The sequence below is a fragment of the Vombatus ursinus genome, unplaced genomic scaffold, assembly GCF_900497805.2.
Source record: "Vombatus ursinus unplaced genomic scaffold, bare-nosed wombat genome assembly UNPS02014798.1, whole genome shotgun sequence".
In the NCBI taxonomy this organism is placed as follows: Eukaryota; Metazoa; Chordata; class Mammalia; order Diprotodontia; family Vombatidae; genus Vombatus; species Vombatus ursinus.
In genome coordinates, this window is record NW_020954576.1 from 67388546 (window position 1) to 67408111 (window position 19566).

General features: G+C 32.8%; 1 protein-coding gene across 1 annotated transcript in view; it reads left to right on the forward strand.

Annotated features, from left to right (window-relative positions):
- The window catches only part of LOC114049459 (ryanodine receptor 2), an 811539-nt gene that overhangs the window by 648344 nt on the left and 143629 nt on the right, over positions 1 to 19566 (forward strand). The window contains exons 69-74 of the mRNA XM_027870708.1: positions 381 to 621; positions 3575 to 3662; positions 9514 to 9606; positions 11229 to 11399; positions 13040 to 13099; positions 18616 to 18774. Coding sequence (XP_027726509.1) covers positions 381 to 621; positions 3575 to 3662; positions 9514 to 9606; positions 11229 to 11399; positions 13040 to 13099; positions 18616 to 18774 — 812 coding nt within the window. The remainder of the gene's footprint in view (positions 1 to 380; positions 622 to 3574; positions 3663 to 9513; positions 9607 to 11228; positions 11400 to 13039; positions 13100 to 18615; positions 18775 to 19566) is intronic.

Genomic DNA, 19566 nt, shown 5'->3' on the forward strand with positions numbered 1-19566 from the left:
GTTTAATTTCTCTCAAGTTGGCTTGACATGCATTGTATGGGATTTTAGTCCAGAACTGGGCCCCTCTAAGGGGGTCTTTCTTTCAGTAAATGACCCAGGTCACTTAATCCTGGTCAAAGAGACATCAATTTCCATATCACCTGTCTTGACAATAGGGAGGAATCAACATTCTCCCAGGTCTGTTTAGGCAACTACTGAGCAGGAATAGACTTATTTAGATTATATCTTAATGTCATTCTGAAGAAGGACTGAACTTAGAAAGAAAGGGGGATGAGGAAGTTTTGAATTTCCAACATAATGATTATTAAGAAAAATCATTTTTCACAAGATGTGAAATATGCAGATAGAGATGAAAATGCTAAATATCTGGTTTCAAACAGTGTTTTCCCAGCCTATCATAAACAAAGTGAAGTCCCAGCTCTTAAAGTCACACTTCCTGCCATTGATGGAGAAACTCAAGAATAAAGCAGCTATAGTAGTATCTGATGAAGACCACCTCAAAGCTGAGGCCAGGGGTGACATGTCTGAGGCTGAGCTACTCATTCTAGATGAATTCACTACCCTGGCACGAGATCTTTATGCCTTCTATCCTTTATTAATTAGATTTGTGGACTTCAACAGGTAAGTTTTTTAAAAAGTCATTAATTTCACAAAATCATTTCCATACCAATTTAGACATGAGTATCTCTTCTGACTTGATCCATCATTGCATATGTGGGAATGAGATTATTTTATGAGATTATGTGTTACTTAAATGTTGGTTGGGGTAGTTGAACTTTACAATGAATCTAAAATTGTCACAGCTTTCTTATCTCTGCTTGTATGCTTCTTCACCTAAAACTGACTGGTTGAAAAGTATGAGCTTATTTTGACAATACAACACCCATATAAAAAACACTAGAGAGACATAGGAATCAATGGAACCTTTCTTAAAATTAGTAGGATCTGTCTAAAGCCAATAGCAAGCATTAACCATAATGAGAATAATCTAGAAGCCTTTCTAACTTGATGAAGGGTGAAACACAAATGTATATTATCACCATTGTTATTCCATATTGTGCTCGAAAAGTCACCTATCGCAGTAAGGCAAGAAAAAGAAATTGCCGGAATAAGAATTGGCAACTATCATCTTTTGCAGATGACATATGGTATACTTAGAGAACTCTAGAGAATAAACTTAAAAACTAGTTGAAACAGCTAACAGTTTTAGCAGAGTTGCAGAATATGAAATAAACCCACACAAGTCATCAAAATTCCTGCATATTACCAAAAGAAAAAAAAAGACAAACCCAGCAGGAAGAGATAGGAAGATTCTATTTAAAATAACTGCAGACAGTATAAATACTTGAGAGTCTACACACATGAAAATTATACGAACATAATTACAAAACATAAAGACAGATTTAAACAATTGGAGAAATATTAATTGCTCATGAATAGGCTGAGGCAATATAATAAAAATGACAATACTGTCTAAGTTAATTTACTTATTCAGTGCCATGCCAATCAAACTACCAAAGAATTATTTTATAAAACTAGAAAAAATAATAACAAAATTCACGTGGAGGAACACAAAGTCTAAAAAATCAAGGCAGTCAGTGGAAAAAAAGTTAAGGAAGGTGAACTAGTAGTACAAGATCTCAAACTATATTTCAAAGTGGTAATCATCAAAAACAATCTGATACTGGCTAAGAAATAAAGCGACAGATCAGTGGAATAGATTAAGTACACATTATACTGTAGTAAATGACAACAGTAATCTGGCATTTGAGATCCTACCTATTAGGGTAAGAACTTACTATTTGACAAAAACTCCTGGGAAAACTGAAAAATAATCTGGTAGAAACTAGGCATAGATCAATATTTCACATTATATGCCAAGATAAGTTCAAAATGGGTTCATGATTTAGACATAAAGGTTGATATCATAAATAAATTAGGGAAATACAGGAAAAAATACCTATAAGGATAAGGGGAGAGTTTATGAGCAAATGCATTGGAGAAGATCACAGGAAGTAAAATGGCTAATTTTGATTAAATTAAAAAGGTTTTACACAAAAATCAGTGCATTCAAAATTAGAAGGAAATCAGGAAATGGAAAAATTTTACAGCAAGTTTCTCTGATAAAGGTGTCATTTCTCAAGTATATAGGGGAACTGAGCCAAATTTATAAAAATAAGAGCTATGCCACAATTGATAAATGGTCAAAGGATATGAACAGACAGTTTTCATAAGAAGAAATCAAAAATATTGATAGTTGTATGAAAAAATGCTCTAAATCACTACTGCTTAGAGAAAAAAATTAAAATGTGAGGTACTACTTCATACCTATCAAGGTGGCTAACATGACAGAAAAGGGAAATGATAAATGTTGAAGGGGATGTGGGATGTACTGTTGGTAGAGTTGTGAACTAGTATAGCCGTTCTGGAGAACAATTTAAAACCATGCCGAAAGAGCTATAAAACTGTATGTACCCTTTGATCCAGCAATACCACTTCTAGGTCTGTATACCAGAGAGATCAAAGAAAAAGGGTAAGGATGCATATGTACAAAAATATTTATAGCAACTCTTTTTTCCCCTTTTTTATATTAATTAACTTATTTTTAGTTTTCAGCATTCACTATTATAAGATTTTGAGTTTTAAATTTTCCCCTCCCTTTTACTTCCCCTCTCCCCAAGATGGCATACAATCTGATTTAGGCTATACTTGTACAATTATATTAAACATATTTCTACATTAGTCACTTTGTGAAAGAAGAATCAGAACAAAAGGGAAAAACCATGAGAAAAAAAAGAGAGAAAATAGTATGCTTTGATCTTTTCAGACTTTTTTGTTCTTTCTCTGGATGTGTTTAGCATTTTCCATTATGAGTCTTTTGGAATTGTCTTAAATAATTGCATTGCATTGTATTGCATCTTTTTTTGTGGTGGCAAAGAATTCACTTGGGGAATGGCTGATGGAATACTATTCTGCTATAAGAAATAATGAGCAAGATGGTTTCAGAAAAACTTGGTAACACTTATACAAGCTGATGCAAAATAGGAGAACATTATACACAGTAACAGCAGTATTTTAATGATAATCAACTGTGAAAAACTTAGCTATTCTGATCAATACAATGATCCATGACAATTCCAAAGGACTCATGAAAAATTCACCAGAAAGAGAATCAATGGACTTTGAGTGCAAATTGAAGCATATCTCTTTTCTTTATTTTTTTTCCCCAGTAACATCATTAATGTGGAAATACTTTGCATGACTTCATTTGGATAATGGATATAGTATTTTTTGCCTTCTCAGTGGGTGGGGGTGCAGGTAGAAGGAGGGAGAAAATTTAGAACTGAAAAGAAAATTTTTAAAAAATCATGAGCTTAAATGGGTAAGATTAAAAAAAGGGTAAGGATAAGGCGAATAAGAGCCTTCGCAATAACTAGGAAGTCAACTTGAGAATTGCGTTTTTGAACACATTTGGCTATTCTTCATTACTTGGTTTTGAAGTCTGTTTGCCTAAATGGGAATCTCATCACTTTAAGAATAACTATGGAACCACATTATTCGTTGTCTATTCTAGAGCAAAGTGGCTAAAAGAACCAAATTCTGAAGCAGAGGAGTTATTCCGCATGGTGGCTGAAGTGTTCATCTACTGGTCAAAGTCTCATGTAAGTAGGATAATATTGGCAGAAATTTTTCTCGTTAGTCTATAGTGAATGCTTTTAGCCTTTTAAAAAAAGACCCATTCCCCTTTCTCACCTTCCCTAGTCCCTTAGATTGAGTACACACACACACACACACACACCTCTTTTCTTTGAGAAGGTGCTTGTTGCCTTTGCTATTTCAACATCAATAAATTTTTGCTTCCAGTTGTAATGGTGAATCAGGCTTTCTTTTGTGAAGAAAGGGAAAGACTGAGTTTTTAGTTCTGTCTCTACGACTTTCTAGCTACAAGATCATGTACAAGTTGATTAACCTCTGTGAGTTTCTTTTACTATCTATAAAACAGAAACAAAAGCACTGGCATTACCTACCTCATAAAATTGTGATCATAGTATATTGCTTTTTAATATTTGAGATTTTATATAAAAAACAAATGGAAGGTCTCTTTGGCAGCTATTTGAAATGTTTAAATATAGTTTAGATTCCAAAATGTATTTTAGACATGAATTATTTGTTTGGACCACCAGTATTACTTAAATTGACTAGAGAATTACAGCTACCCATTTTCTATGGTGTAGATTCATCCTTAATTGCTGTGTAACATCTTTATTCCAGTAATTAACATCATGTATTTTAAAGTCTTATTGCTAAAATATTTACCTTTACTATTCTATATATTCCATCAATTATCTTAAATATTCATTTTTTTCTGTAATGATCATTTCAAATATGAGATAGCACCATGAGATAAGTTTCATATATAATTTAAGAAAGAAAAATAGAATCTTAAAAGACTTAATTTTAAAAAATGAATCTTAATTCTATAGCCTTAAATAAAAATTTGCAGAAATGCAGTGTATTTATGTGATAAGAGCACTATTAGTTTTTTTTCCTTTTGGGAAAGGTTGTAAGGAATCATGAAACCTAGATTTACCCATTACTAGCTATATGCTGTTGAGCAAGGTATTTAATCCGTATGAATCTTGGTTTCCTCATCTTAATAAAATGGGAAGTAGGCAGTATGGCATAATGGATAGAATTTTGTCCTAGGAGTCAAGAAAACCTGATTTGAAGTTCTAACCTTGACACTTAACATGTTGTATGACTCTGAAGGTGAGTTAGTTAATCTCTCAGGGCCCCAGTCAACCTCCTGTCAATCAATCAACAAATATTTAATAATTGCCTACTATATGCTAGGCACTGATGATACAAAAATATTTACTTAAGTATTTAATTTATTTGAATATCTAGTATTTATATTATCAGTAGAATTATAATTGGAACTGTACTTATAGATTATCTGGTCCAACCCTATACCTTATGCATTAATTCCCTCTGCATGCTAGTTTTAAAATTTGCCATTTTTAATGAGTAAAATATGCAATTTTTTAAGCATTCTTTGAATGCTTATTTTAAATGACATCTTTTCACAATATCTTTTCAAAGATACTGCTTTAGACAAGGGAAAAATTATCTGAGCTACACTTTGCTAGTTATGTTTTGTAGGGAAAAACAATTCTAAAAGACTTTTGAACTCTGATCAACTCTAATAATAAACTGTGAGTCCAAAAGAATGAAGATGAAACATGACACTTAAGAGATGGTGAACTTAAAAAGCAAAAAGAGACAGTTTTAGACTGGCTAATGTGAGGATTTGTTTTGCTGAACTAGGTTGCTATGTATTGAGTGATCACTTTTTCTTTTTCTTTTTTTCTCAGTTGGAATGGGGGTAGTGAGAAGGACAGATTTTTTAAAAAAAAATTTGTTAATTGAAAAATAAAAATAATGAATTGTTTCTAAAAAAAATCACAGGGCCATAGAGCTGAAGTGACCTACTCAGGTTCACACACACAAGAGGTTTGTTGTAGAACCTAGAATCCAGGCCTTCTGATTCTCAAACTAGTCGTTTCTCTTGTTACCACACTTTTTCTCTGGTTCTTTCTGAGTGTTCTCTGATGTAGCTTTCAGTCATCATGTTTTCTAAATATTCTGAAATAGTAAGTCATGCTAAAATGAGAGGTACTGGAGTTGTAGCTACAACCTGGTAGATATGATAAGAAATGGTGTCAGAATTTTATTATCTGAATTTTTCTTTGCATTTTGAATAAAGGATCACTAAATGTCTTCTTTAGATTTTGGGGGAGTACCTATGAAATTCCAATCATTTTCACTTAATATTCTGTATCTAGAATAAGGTTCAATAAATTTTTAAACATTGATTCTGTTACCAAATGTAACTATAAAGTTTTAATAAATTAATTTTTAAAACCAAATTGATTTATTATTAATTAAATTATTAATACAACATCCATTATCCAAATTAATCATTTGGATAATGGGTATAGTATTTTTTTATCTTCTCAGTAGGTGGGGGTACGGGTAGAAGGAGGGAGAAAATTTAGAACTGAAAAGAAAATTCTTAAAAAATCATGAGCTGTCTGAGATAAAATGATTGGAAACTTAACAAGCTGTAAGGATCATTACCTTAAAAGTTGCTGTGCTTCGTACCTGAAGAGGACCAAAATGACATCACAATGTCTGAGTCTATGTATAGTTTGTCTGACTAGGGCTAATAAGACCAGTATGAGCTCAGAAGACTCTACCACAGGTCAGGTACAAGTAGTCTGTATGATCATTTGGGATGGAGATATCTCTAAATTGGCATGTCGCACATTCATTTTGAGGTACTTCAATTCTGCTTTGCTCATAGAGCACAGTGCCTTCTTTGATGTAGGTATGCCATGTTGGATGGTTCTGTGCCAGCGTCTCCCATGTCTCATAGTTGATACCAAAGTTCTTCAGAGAGACCTTGAAATTCTACCTTATGTGAGTTCTCTGTAAAACTGTTTTAGGCAAATGTATGTTTGGAACTCAGACGACATGGCTATCCCATTAGAGTTGCACTCTAGTACAGTGGTACTGGATCCTATAGTTTTAGCATGGCCCCACTTTGGATTACATTATATCCTCTTACTTGCCTTACTTACCAAACTCTCTACTAAAATTATCATAAACTTTTTCAGTCCTATTTATAATCAATAAAGTATATATAAACATCTGTAGAATGTGTTAATTATTTAAATAATACACTTTTCTCCACATTTGGATTCTAGTCTTCACAAACCTCTGAAGTAACAGTACTCCTTGGAAAGTCTTTTAGCCTCTCTGTATGCAACTTCCCCGTATGTAAAATGTAAATAATTTCTCATATTAAATATTCTTGTATAATTTTTTAAAAATTTATTATTTTTCAACTTAAGTGATTTATTTTTCAGTTGATATTATTTTGTTCCTCCCAATAGTTTCCATCCCCATTGAGAAAATTTTGAAAGGAAGGAAAGAAGGAAGGTGTGAAGGAAGGGAGGCAGAGAAATAGGGAGAAAAAGAGAGAGAGGAAAGATGGGAAAGAGGGAAGAAGGAAGGAAAGAAAGAGGAAAACAGCCCCTTGGTACCTAGCTACATAGTCCAGCAATACAACCACATGAGCAATATCCAAAAATGTCAGTTTCTTTCTGCATCTTAAATTCATCATCTCTCTGTCAGAAAGTGAGCGCCATGTCTTATCTTCATTCCTTTGGACTTGTGGTCTATCTTTAGAGTTGATCAGAGTTCTAAATTCTTTTAAAATTGTTTTTCTGCATAGCTAATGTCTTACTAGTTAAAATAATAAATCCCAGGAAGTGGTCACACATTCTAATTCATACTATTCAAAGTTATAATTATCTAAAATATGGTATTTGGTTCTAGCCCAGTGGAATTATGTAGTATAATTTTTAATAATGTGCCTGCTTCATAGGATTTATTATTTCTAATAATTGGGACCTGCTTGTAGTGTTGTTATTGTTGAATAAATTGTTCTCATAGTTCTGCTCACTTCACTCTTCATCAGTTCCTAGAGGTCTCGCCAGTTTTCTCTAAAATTATTCATTTCATCATTTCCACATACAGTGGTATTACTGTATATAATAGAGTATTTTTTCATTACATCCATATACCACAATTTGTTTAGCTATTCCCCAGTAGGAGGACACCCTTGTAATTTCCAGTTTTGGTCTACCATAAAAAAAAATGCTAAAATGTTTATACTTATAAATCCGTAAGCCTAGGAGTAGTATGGCTGGATCAGAAGGTATGCGTAGTCTGTAATTTTTTGATCATAGCTCCAAATTGCTTTCCAAAATGTCTGGACCAATTCACATTTCTACTAACAGTATACTTGTATACCTGTTTGCCCACAGCCTCTCCAAAATTTGTCATATTTTTTTGTCATCTTTACCAGTCTTTGAGGTGTGAGATAGAACCTCAAAACTGCTTTTATTGGCATTTATCTAAATACTAGTGCTTTAGAGCATTTTTTGATATGATTGTTGGTAGCTTTGATTTGTTCCTTTCAGAATTGCCTGCTCATGTCCTTTGATGATTTATCTATTGGTTATAGATTCTTAGTCTTATAAATTAGATTCATTTTATTTTTCTTAGAAATGAGACTTTTATAAGAGAAGCATATTATAAAAAATTTTCTCCAGGTACCTCCTTCCCTTCATATTTACTATATTAGATTTGTTTGTATAAAACCTTTTTAAATTTTATATAATCAAGATCGTCCATTGTGTCTTGTGTGTTCCTATCACTTGTTTAGTCATGAACTGTACCCATTTCCATATATGCAAAAGGTAATTACTTCCTTACTACTTTAATTTGTTTATGATGTGACCTATTCTGTCGGTCATGAATCCATTAGGAGCTTATTTTAGTACATAATAGTGTTGAATTAAGGCATATATTTTGCTTTAAAATCCTCTTAATGGGAATGTTAAATTATTTCATAGTATCTCCACAAAAAATGGAGAAATAGAAATGTTATAAAGTAGTGAGATGCAAAGAAAAGTCAAATAATTTCTTTAGCCAATTGGTGTAATTGTCACCTCTCCCAAAACTTATTAAAGCTACCAAAGGAGAAAATTGATGGGTTTTTGTTGTAGCTCCTTTCACTTTTCACTGATGGGAAATACAAACAAACTATGAAATGTCCAAAATATAACTAGGAATCACAAAACGTTTGAAGATAGCCATGGAATTTTTCCAACATATCAATCACTTTAACCTCCAAAAAACGACAGCACTGCCATGCATATGGTAGGTAATTGTTTATCAAAATTGAACTGAAAAAATCTTATAAAAACATGTAGAACACAAATCATTAACATGTTAACAAAATTAACATCTGCTTGTGTTCAGTATTTGAAGAAATAGATTTCAATGTCATCCATGTCTTTTTGGCATATTTTTAAATTTATCTCTTAGAGGTACAAATTGATGATTATTTTGGATCATATATTTCTCATGCTTAAAGATAAAATTGGACTGACTGATTTTTCAAAATGAGATTTATAATTGCGACATTAATGTAAAAGTTGAATCCTCTGCAAAATGAAGGTATTGCTCTCTAGAATATCTATCGCAACTGTTAGATATTTGTGTGCTAAAATGTTCACTATTATAACTAACAACATTTCCTTAGGATTTTGTCATATTTATGTATGCTTCATTAATATTCTGGCAAATTTTATGAATTGATATCATCTGATGTTTTTAAAAGGGATTAGCCATTTAATTTCTAAAATATTTCTAAAAAATCTGATTCTATGCTCATTTCAACTTAAAAAAAATTGTCTCCACCAGCCCTACTCAGCAATTTGTGCTGACTATTTTAAAAAAGTAAATAAAAGTAGAAAAGGATTTGACACTTAGGATCATAAACCCACACTGCATTGTGCCTCTGTCACTTCTGTTCAGTTCTATCTTAGCTTCTCCCATAAGTAATTTTTAACTTAAATTTCTTGTGCAACTTTCCAGAATTTCAAAAGAGAAGAGCAGAACTTTGTCGTTCAGAATGAAATCAACAACATGTCTTTTCTTATTACTGATACCAAGTCAAAGATGTCAAAGGTACTCTAATCTATTTCATGATTCTAGGAGATATCTCACCTTATTTTCTTTTGCAGGTTAAATATGAAAAGAGCACAAGAATAGTTTTAAATGTTAACTACTTAATGAACACATCTATAGGAGTTTTATTAGCTTTTTAAGTTATCTCTGGTACTGTATACTGCTGAGGATTTGGCTCAGAAGGTTGAAATATTTTCTACTCCAAAATATGAATTGTATGATATAACTTAAGATGATGTACTATAGTTCTCTATGATTGGGCATATATTACACAATGATTGTGGTGAGAGGTGATGAGAGTCTTAACTAAAGCAGTGTTTTTTTAATAGACAATGTTGTGGAAGTATAAATGATAAGATTTGGGAATTGATTAGATGTATGAGTGAGAGTAAGGAATTGGTAAGATGGCAAGGTTACAAACCTTTGGGGAAAAAAATGTTGAAATAGTTAAGTTTTTTGAGGGGAAGGGGAAGATAATGAGTTCTATTTTGTATAGGTTGAGTATGAGATGCTTTCAGCATATACAATTTGAAATGTCCACTAAGCAGCCAGTGGCACAAGACTGAAGCTCAATAGAGAGAGACTTAGCATTTATATTAATTTATTAGGCATCTTAATAGAAATGGTAAGTAGACCCATTGGAGGTATTGAGCTCACCCAGTGAGAGTATATAAACAAGAGAAGAGAGCCCCAGACAATTTTGAGGGACACCTACAAGATAATATTGTTGAGTCATTTTAGTGTTGTCCAACTCTTAGTGACCCCTTTTGGGATTTTCTTGGCAAGCTTACTGAAGTAGTTTGCCATTTCCTTCTCCAGCTCATTTTACAGATAAGAAGCCGAGGCAGACAGGGTTATGACTTGCCCAGGGTCACACAGCTACTAAGTGTCTGAGGCTGGATTTGAACTTGTGAAGATGAGTCTTTCTGATTCCAAGCCTGGTGTTCTATTCACTGCGCCACCTAACTATGCTTGATAGGAATGAGGATCCAGTAAAAGAGAGAAGGAGCAGTCACAGAATCTGAAGAGAGTAGTGTCACAAAAACTAAGACAGAGAGAAGTTTATAGGAGGAGAGAGTGGTTAGTAGTGTTGAATGCTGCAGAAAGGTCTGGAAGGGTAAAGACTGAGAAGAGACCATTAAATTTAGCAATTAAGAGATTTTCAGTAACTTTGGAGATAGTAGGTTCAATTGAGTAATAATCTTGGAAGCCAAATTGCAAAAGGGTTAGATGAAAGTGAGAGGAGGGAAAGTTTATGCAAGGGTGGATAACATTTTACTTGGAAAGATAGCATCCTTTTCTCTTAATAGAAAAAAAAACCTATAGAAGAAGGGGCTTAATTAAAATTAAGTTATAAAAATAAAAGCTAAAATTCTGGATTGATAGAATTTCTGGATTGATAGAATTGACAGTGAAACTTTCAGAAACTAAAGAAAAAAATAGGTAAGAATCACTCCAAAAAATAATTGATTCCTCAATAGCATTGCATACTCTGTGATTAAGGGCAGATAAGGAAGGGAAAAAAATAGCCCAATGCCAATTTTCATGAAGATCTAAAGACTAAGGAGCAATTTGTGAAAGAAAAATTGACGCTGACTCTATCTCCCATGTTTGTCCTACAGGCAGCAGTCACAGATCAGGAAAGAAAGAAAATGAAACGCAAAGGAGACAGATATTCTATGCAGACCTCTCTTATTGTAGCAGCCCTGAAGAGATTACTGCCTATTGGATTGAATATTTGTGCACCAGGAGACCAAGAATTAATTGCCCTAGCCAAGAACCGTTTTAGTATGGTAAGTGCTTTTTTTTTTCTAGCTTTAGTTAGCAATTTACCTAACTAAAGCTTCAGGCTGTTTATTTACCTCTCTCTTTGTCAGTCCTCTATATTTATGTTTCACCAACATTGAATGTTTCTTAAGCATCCACTTTCTATAAGGTGGAGAAATATGTGCTTGGCTGAAAAGATTTTTTTTTCTTAATGATGACTTCTTCTTTTGTATAGTTTGGTGTCCTTTTAAAACTATACTTTTTGTGCTAAAGTACTTACCTTTTTTATTTTAAGTCATAAATACTACTTCACTGTAATTTTTTAGGACCAAGCCAATAGATTGAGAGCTGGAAGGTACATCAGACATCGTCTATTCTAACTCCTCATTTTACAAAGGAAAACAAAAGCCCAAAGAGGTTAGGGGACTTTTCAAAGTTACACGTAAATAAATGTCAGAGCTGGGATTCAAACCTTATTCCTCCAATGCCAAATTCAGTGTTCTTTCCACTATACCAGACTGCTTCCTGCTCACTCAAATTCAGTTACAGGGAGTGCTAAAATCCAAAATAATTTACCACGTAAGATCTTATGATAAAGATTCATTATTGGTACAGATTTATAGAGGGTAATTCCTTATATGAAAAACAAAGTACTGAGGTCATGTAATAACTAATTTTCAAGTCTTAAGGTATTTGCACCAAAAGGGAACCCAATTCTGACCTCCCTTTATTCCTCCTTTCTCCTCTTCCTGGTGATGAGAAAGATGAGAAAAAAAGCTCTTGCGAATATGATAACACTGATAATAATAGCAAATGTTTATATAATGCTTTAAGGTTTACATGACATTTTCCTCACAGTAGTCCTAGGGCTAGATAGTATGAATATTCTTATCCTTATTTTACTGCATGTCACTTAGATTGAGAAACTTGTCTATGGTCACCCAGCTAGCATTTGGCAAAACTAGGACTAAAACCTAGGTCTTATAATTTCCCATCTCATATTCTTTCTACTACATTATGCTGCCTCTCAGTAAATATACATTGGGATTGAAGGGAATACTTCATCCCCTGACTCTAACTTCCATTCTCTCATAGGAGCTAAAGAATGTTTTCTTTAGCATTCCTACGTGAATTTGAATATGGCACTGAAAAGCAAGTATAACCAATGGTAGGTGTAGAGTGGAGGGGGACCACTGTGACAGTTATCTGGGTTATGCTTGCAAAGTCTCCATAACCCCAAAAAGCTTTTTTGCTGTAGCTGTAATAAGGGAATATTGCTACTATTCTATTGTGCAACTAAGAGAAAATCATCGAAAGCGTAATTCAGTATAAAATCAACTTTTTCAGTCAGTTGGTAGGGGAAACAAGCAAGAAAGCATCTTGTTGCCACCTTTTTTGCTTTAAATGAAAAAATCAACCCTTTTAGATAACCAGAACATTTAATCTAATAACAAAATAGGTTGTTTTGCTTGAAGTTGCTAAGCTGTATAGAACCATTTTTAAAAGAATACCCAAGTCTTAAGTTATTTTGTGGATTTTTTTTAATCTTATAAACAGGGTGACTGTTCATGCATTATGCTTATTTAAAAGAACCTTGTAGTTTGTCCATGAACAAGTGGTCCCCAACCCATTTCAAATTTTCTCTTTGATGTTTATTTCTTGACAGAAAGACACAGAAGATGAAGTGCGTGATATTATCCGTAGTAATCTTCATCTACAGGGCAAGGTAAGCCAGGATGTTTTCCAAAGCACATTCAGTGTATTTCAAACATTTCTTTTTTCAAAAGGATCACCTCACAAATGATGTTAGCTCAGTAATTCAGTATAGCAAAATATTTTGGCCAGTCATTTTTTCTATATTGTAAAAATCCTTTGTTTTAAGAACACCAAAAAAAAAAAATCTGTTTTTGTGGAAGTTCTATATCCATCACCCACAAATAAAACTAATTTTATAATCTGACTTTTCTCCAGAATTTTTGTAATGATTACCTCCAGTTTTGAATATCATTATTTCTTTTTGCTCTTTTTTAGTAGAAGTGGGTCAAATATAAGAAATCCTGTAGAATAGAAAATCTAAAAATAATTATCTATATTTTGTTTCCTTGAATGTAATACATCTTGGAAATCAGTCACCTTTTTAGTTCTGAGTGCTATCTGTTGTCCTAATTATTACATAAGGATAATACTCTATAATTAAGGGCAGGTAAGGAAGAAAAATAAGGATAATCCACTAATCATACCTTAAGCATAGGGAATGAAATGTTTCAACAAATATTTGTCCACATCATAGAAAATTATCATTACATTTGTAGATAACATTAATATAGTACTTGCTATGTGCCAGGCACTGTGCTGAGAGTTTTACAATTATTATCTCATTTGATTCTCACAACAACTCTGAGAGGTAGGTACTATCATCCCATTTTAGAGGTGATAAAACTGAGACAGAGTTTAAGTGATTTGCCCTGGGTAACAAAGCTAGGAATTGTCTGAGGCTGGATTTGAACTCAGGTCTTTCTGACTTTAAGCCCAGCTCTCCATCTTCTGTGCCACCTACCTGCCTTTTCTTGTTCAGTTTTTGTTAACAGGCAGAATGGGTTTGATAGGTGATTTGTTCTGTTTCACATGCTTCTCAATTAGGATTGAGATAGGACATTTAACATTTTACTGTATTAGAGGAAATGGCAGCTTGAAATCCCTAAGTGTCCCGAGACTGAGAATATTAGTAACATGTGCCTTATTGTCTGCCCTGTTAAGAGGGAGGAGGTAACTAAAGGGAAAAATAATTAAGCAAGTTTTCAGTAAAGGACAATTGCATTTTAAAATGCTTGCTTTAAACTTTTAATTTGGTTTTTACATATTCTTCAATGAATAATGTGTTAATTTTTTCTCAAGATGAAGTTCTTTTTGACATTTCAGTATATTCTTTGTTGTGACAATAGTTATGAAGTTTAAAGTTTTATCCATTCACTCAACTACTATTTTAAATTGTTTATATTTATTAAATTTCCAGTTTATTTCTTTGCGTTGTGTTCTCTCTTTACCCATTAAGAAACTTAAAGTAATCACTACTTCACTGACTTAGAATAATGATTCTCTAAAAATTATTTTACTTTGGCTTTGGCTTTTATTCAGGAAACTGCTAAAATTTAATATATCTGCCATTTGGGATACTATATCTTTCATTTAAAGTTCTTAAACATTAGATAAATTTAATAATATAAAAAATGCTTAGTGTGCTTTACTTCACAAGAAAAATCTTATTCTCAATGTGATGTAGCTAAGACTAACATCATTTTGTAGTAATGTCCTTTATATGTCATGGCCAAGTTCTGCTTTAAGGTGGGAAACCCTGTTTATATCATTGAAGTGGGAAAAAAATAGAAGTTTTGACAATTTTGAAAGAGTTAATTTTAAATTAGCCAAGGAAAATGAAAAAAAATTGTGTTAAGTGTTGTTAAAATATTAAAATGAACCAAACTTCAAACATATGCATTATATAATTGAATTTTTACAAACTAGAAAAAGTGCAGGGAAACATTTTTAACAGGTAGGGGAATGCCATGAACATGTTTAGGGATAGGTTGCCCTTTGTTTCAGGCTGGGTTTTACCCTCACAGTCAAAACCTGAAGATATGCAACTTTGGACAAGTTTACCAGTACTCATTAATGTTGCTCCCACTTACATAATAGAAAAGGTTTACAAAACCCTTTCTAAACAATAACTTAGCAAAATATCCCATATATTATTATACCTATCTTACAAATGAGAAAACTGAGTCTCAGAGAGGTAACTGACTTGCCCATAGTCATAGAGCTTGTTTGTTTGAACTGGAATGTGATCCCAGGTTTCCTGACTCTACTAATAGCATTGACACATCTGCCAGAGCAAGAAATCTTGATCTTTTCAAGATAACTTAAGAAATCTACTACAGTATGGCAATTATAAAATCACTGATATATTAAGCACTTATGTAAATAACTCTTATCAGGATGGTACCTTCAACAAATGATGCAGTGTGACACAATGGACAGAACACTGGAAGTTAGGAAGATCTGACTTTTAAATCCTTCTTAAATTACTGTCTTACTCTTTGATCATGGGCAAATTATTGAATCTGTCTTTGTTCCCTTTTCTATAAAAGATGATAAAAATAACTGTGTACCTATTTCACAAATTTTTTTGTGAGGCTCAAAAAAATAATAACATATTAAGGTACTTTATAAACCATAAAATTCAAATTCTTAGCTCCCTATTACTTGTGTTTAATCCAACTTCTGAAAATTTAAAATCACTATATCATTGGTTGTCCTAATTTTGCTTTTATAGTCTCAATTTTACAGATCCATGAACATATTTCCTATTTTTTACTTGAAATCAGTTTCTTATTGCAGCATGTTTTTACCAAAAGTCACATTTTTGTGGAGCTAGCTAATAAAAACATGATGTAGAAGAAAAGGTACCAGATTTGGAGTCAGAAGACTTAGATTTAAATACTGACTATGCTGCTTACCACTTGGGTGATTTTTCTGGACTTTCTAGCCCTCCATTTCTGCATTTATATAATGATTTAGATGTGGACAATGATGAGTAGTCCAATCCCTTCCAACTCAAATACGTGTTTCTTTAACATTAACTATGGTATGTTTGTATAGAGACCTATCACTAATGTTATAGTATTCAGGAAAACAATATACATTCCTACTTTCTGTTTTTAAATCAAAGCATGCTTACTATTTCCATAGGGAGAAGGAATTCCTCATAGTTACTGTCAAAATACAAAATAAATGCATTCCTAGAAAACTCTCCATGTATATATACATATGCTCATATTGTTCTTTTCCTTTTTACTTATGTTACTTTTTACATTACATTATTATATTTTTACATTACATTATCACATTTATTTACATTTCCTTTGACTTACATTACTCTACATGTAAAATGTAGAGGTATGAGTTAAGGTGATGGATTGGAACTAGTCAAGTAGCGAGACCAAAGGGCTAGTCATTAATGACTTGATGTCAAATTGGAAAGAGATTTCCAGTTTACGGTCCCAGGAATCTTGGCCCTATGTGTATGGCCCTATGCTATTTAGGGATTTTTAATTGACTTGGATAAAAGCATAAATGGTGTGTTTATAAAATTTAAGGAAAACACAAATAGCAAATGCAGATAACAGAACTGTAATTCAAAGGGGCTACAAACGTTGGAACAAGTTTAATGAGGTAGCATTTAATAGAGATGATGTGAAGTTTTACACTTGAGTTTCAAAAATCAAACTTCACAGGTACAAGAAAGAGAATGTATGGCTAGGTAGCAATTTGTTTGAATAAGATATTGTTGGCTTAGTGAACTTCAGTGTGAGTCAGTAGCAGGATATGTTATTCAGTCTTAGACTTTATTACAAGAGTTTCCAATGTTAAGGAGTGTTTTATTTTGTCAATCCACATGTGGAATATTGTGTTCGCTTCTATACACCTAGATGAGGGCAACCACAAAAGGCATCAACATCATACCATGTAAGGATTGTTTGAAGGAACAGGAAAAGAAAAGTCTTTGTGGGTAAAGACCAAGGATCTTTATCTTGTGGAAAAGGGATTAGACTTGTTTTGCTTGTTTCCAGAGGCAGGAGCAATGGATTTATGTTACAATGAATGAAATTTAGGACTATTGCAAGAAAAAATAATTCCTAGCAATTAGAACCATCCCAAAGTGGAATGGGCTTCGTCAAGAGATATTAGATTACCCCCACTGGAAGTCTTCAAGCAAAGGCTTGACAACATGCTCAGTATATATGTTTTAGATAGGATTTTCATTAAGTTGAATTTTGTGGCTTCTGGGGTCCTTTCCAAATCTATAATTCTCTGATATATAGTAATGTAAGAAATGTTTTTGGAAGCTTCCTATCACTTTTATTACCAAAATAAAAAAAAAGAAAACCTCAGCAATTCACAGAAAACCCATGAATACTTAAGTTTACTCGTAAATTTTTTTCATATGTATTTTAGTTGCTTTCTGTCTCCATATGTCTTTCTTTCCTCCTTTTTAACTTGTCATGTGCTTATATTATCTTATGGTATCAGGTCTTTTCATTTTAGCAACTAGTGAAAAGACAACCTTTCATTTGAAATAGATGAGGATCCAGGCACCAAAGTCTACTGTAGAAAATCAAAATACTCAAATGTCAAATGTCAAGCATTCATATAATTAGAAACCATTTAATTTTTTTTCACTATTCTGTTATGGACATTGTGGTTTCTCTTGTTCTAAAACACAAGTTTCTAAGTTTAAAAGTTTCATTTGTGAATTATGCATTCACAAGGTGGTATTCAGAATATGCAATCCAACCTATTTATATGACAGCTGGGAAAAAAAAAAAGACTTCCTTAAGGTGGAAAATATTTTGGTTCCATAGGACTGGCGGGTGGGGTCATAAAAAAAAAAACTATTGAATAGGTAACTAGGTTATTAAGCTATTCCAATTACCTTTACTAATATTAGTAGCATTTGTTCTAATGTTCATTCTCTATAAAAATAAAAACAAAACAGGGCAAAGCTATAGTACTAGGAAATATGTTAGTTGTAGAATTACAAGAAGCATCTATAATTTTGTCAGCGTAAGGAGCGTCTATCAAGTATATTATAATATATCAGTGATTTATAAATATATCCTAGGTAACTGCCTGAGACACATAGTGGTTGAGTGACTAGTTTTTCTCTAGGTCTTTTTAAATTTCTTTGGTACCACTGCAGAGAATTGGCCAGTGCCTTTAAAAAAAATAGTACTTATTAGAAACAAATCACCATAGGGAATTGTAATATTGTGGTTAAGGTACAATGTATCAAGCATCTTGAGGTGACTCATTGGCTAATGGGCTTTGTGTAGGTTGCTTAAAACAAGTAAGTCTTTGTCCACTATATGATTGATTTCCATTTGGTACATTATTCTAATGGTACACTTTTCTGTCTAATTTTTAGTCTCTTAAGAGTTCAGTGCCCCAAATACTGCACCACTGTCAGTGTTAGTGAAGCTTTATATACATAAACACATGTACTTTCCTCTCCAAATTTATGAAAAAAGGACAGCCTTGGAAACACCAGTATCTGAAAATGTATTCTATCATTCTAAACTGTTAAGCAAGGTCCTCCAAGGAGTATAGCAGTTTTTAAGGCTCCTGGGAAGTTCTCCATTTATAAATTTGTAATCATGTGTACATTTTTTTCTCTTCTTTTTGTAGTTAGAGGATCCAGCTATTAGGTGGCAAATGGCACTTTACAAAGACTTACCAAACAGAACGGAAGAAACCTCAGACCCTGAGAGGACAGTGGAAAGAGTATTGGACATAGCTAATGTGCTTTTCCACCTTGAACAGGTTAGATGTTTTCTTGACTCTAGAGCGATAAGTTAATCACAGAGTAGAAGCCTATTTTAAAAAGATGGCCGGCTGTATGTACATTTTTTATGGATTAAGATGGCATTCTACATATATATAATTTAAAGAATACCTATGAATAAAATGTTTTTGATAAGACTGCAAATATTATACTTTGTGGATTCAGAAGAATCTATGATTTTATCAATGTGAGTACTTCCTTCACTGACACCAATTGTAATTTCTCCATTGCCTTCTTTTCTCCATATTTTCCTGTAAATTCTCCATAGAAGAAATACCAAATGTATATTCCTTTGTGTTTTGATTTTTAGGGTTTTTTAGTGTTTTTTTCCCCAAGGTAATTATATAACATGTAAGTTACCAATCTGTTGTTCCTATTTCTTGCTATATGATTAGCCTGATTAATGTTAGTTGTGAAAATCATTAATTACATTCTTTATGCCATTTTTACACAAAAATCATTGTAAGCAAAACCCCTACCTTGTCCCACCAGATAAAATCTTTCCATTGACTTTTGCACTGTTTGTAATTTTAATTCTTCTAAGATTGGTATATTATGGTTTTCGTAATCATAAAATATCAATGACTGAATATTGGTTTTTAAAGAAACAAGCATTCTTAGTAGTGAGCAAAAATCACTGTTGCCCAAATGCACTGGAGCCTAGTTTCATTCTGCTAAAATGTGAGTCCAGTGCCAAGCATAGTAGCACATGCCTGTAATCCCTTTTATTAGGGAGGCTGGCACAGCATTTGAGCTTGGGAATTCTGAGCTGTAGTAGACTAAGTTGATCAATT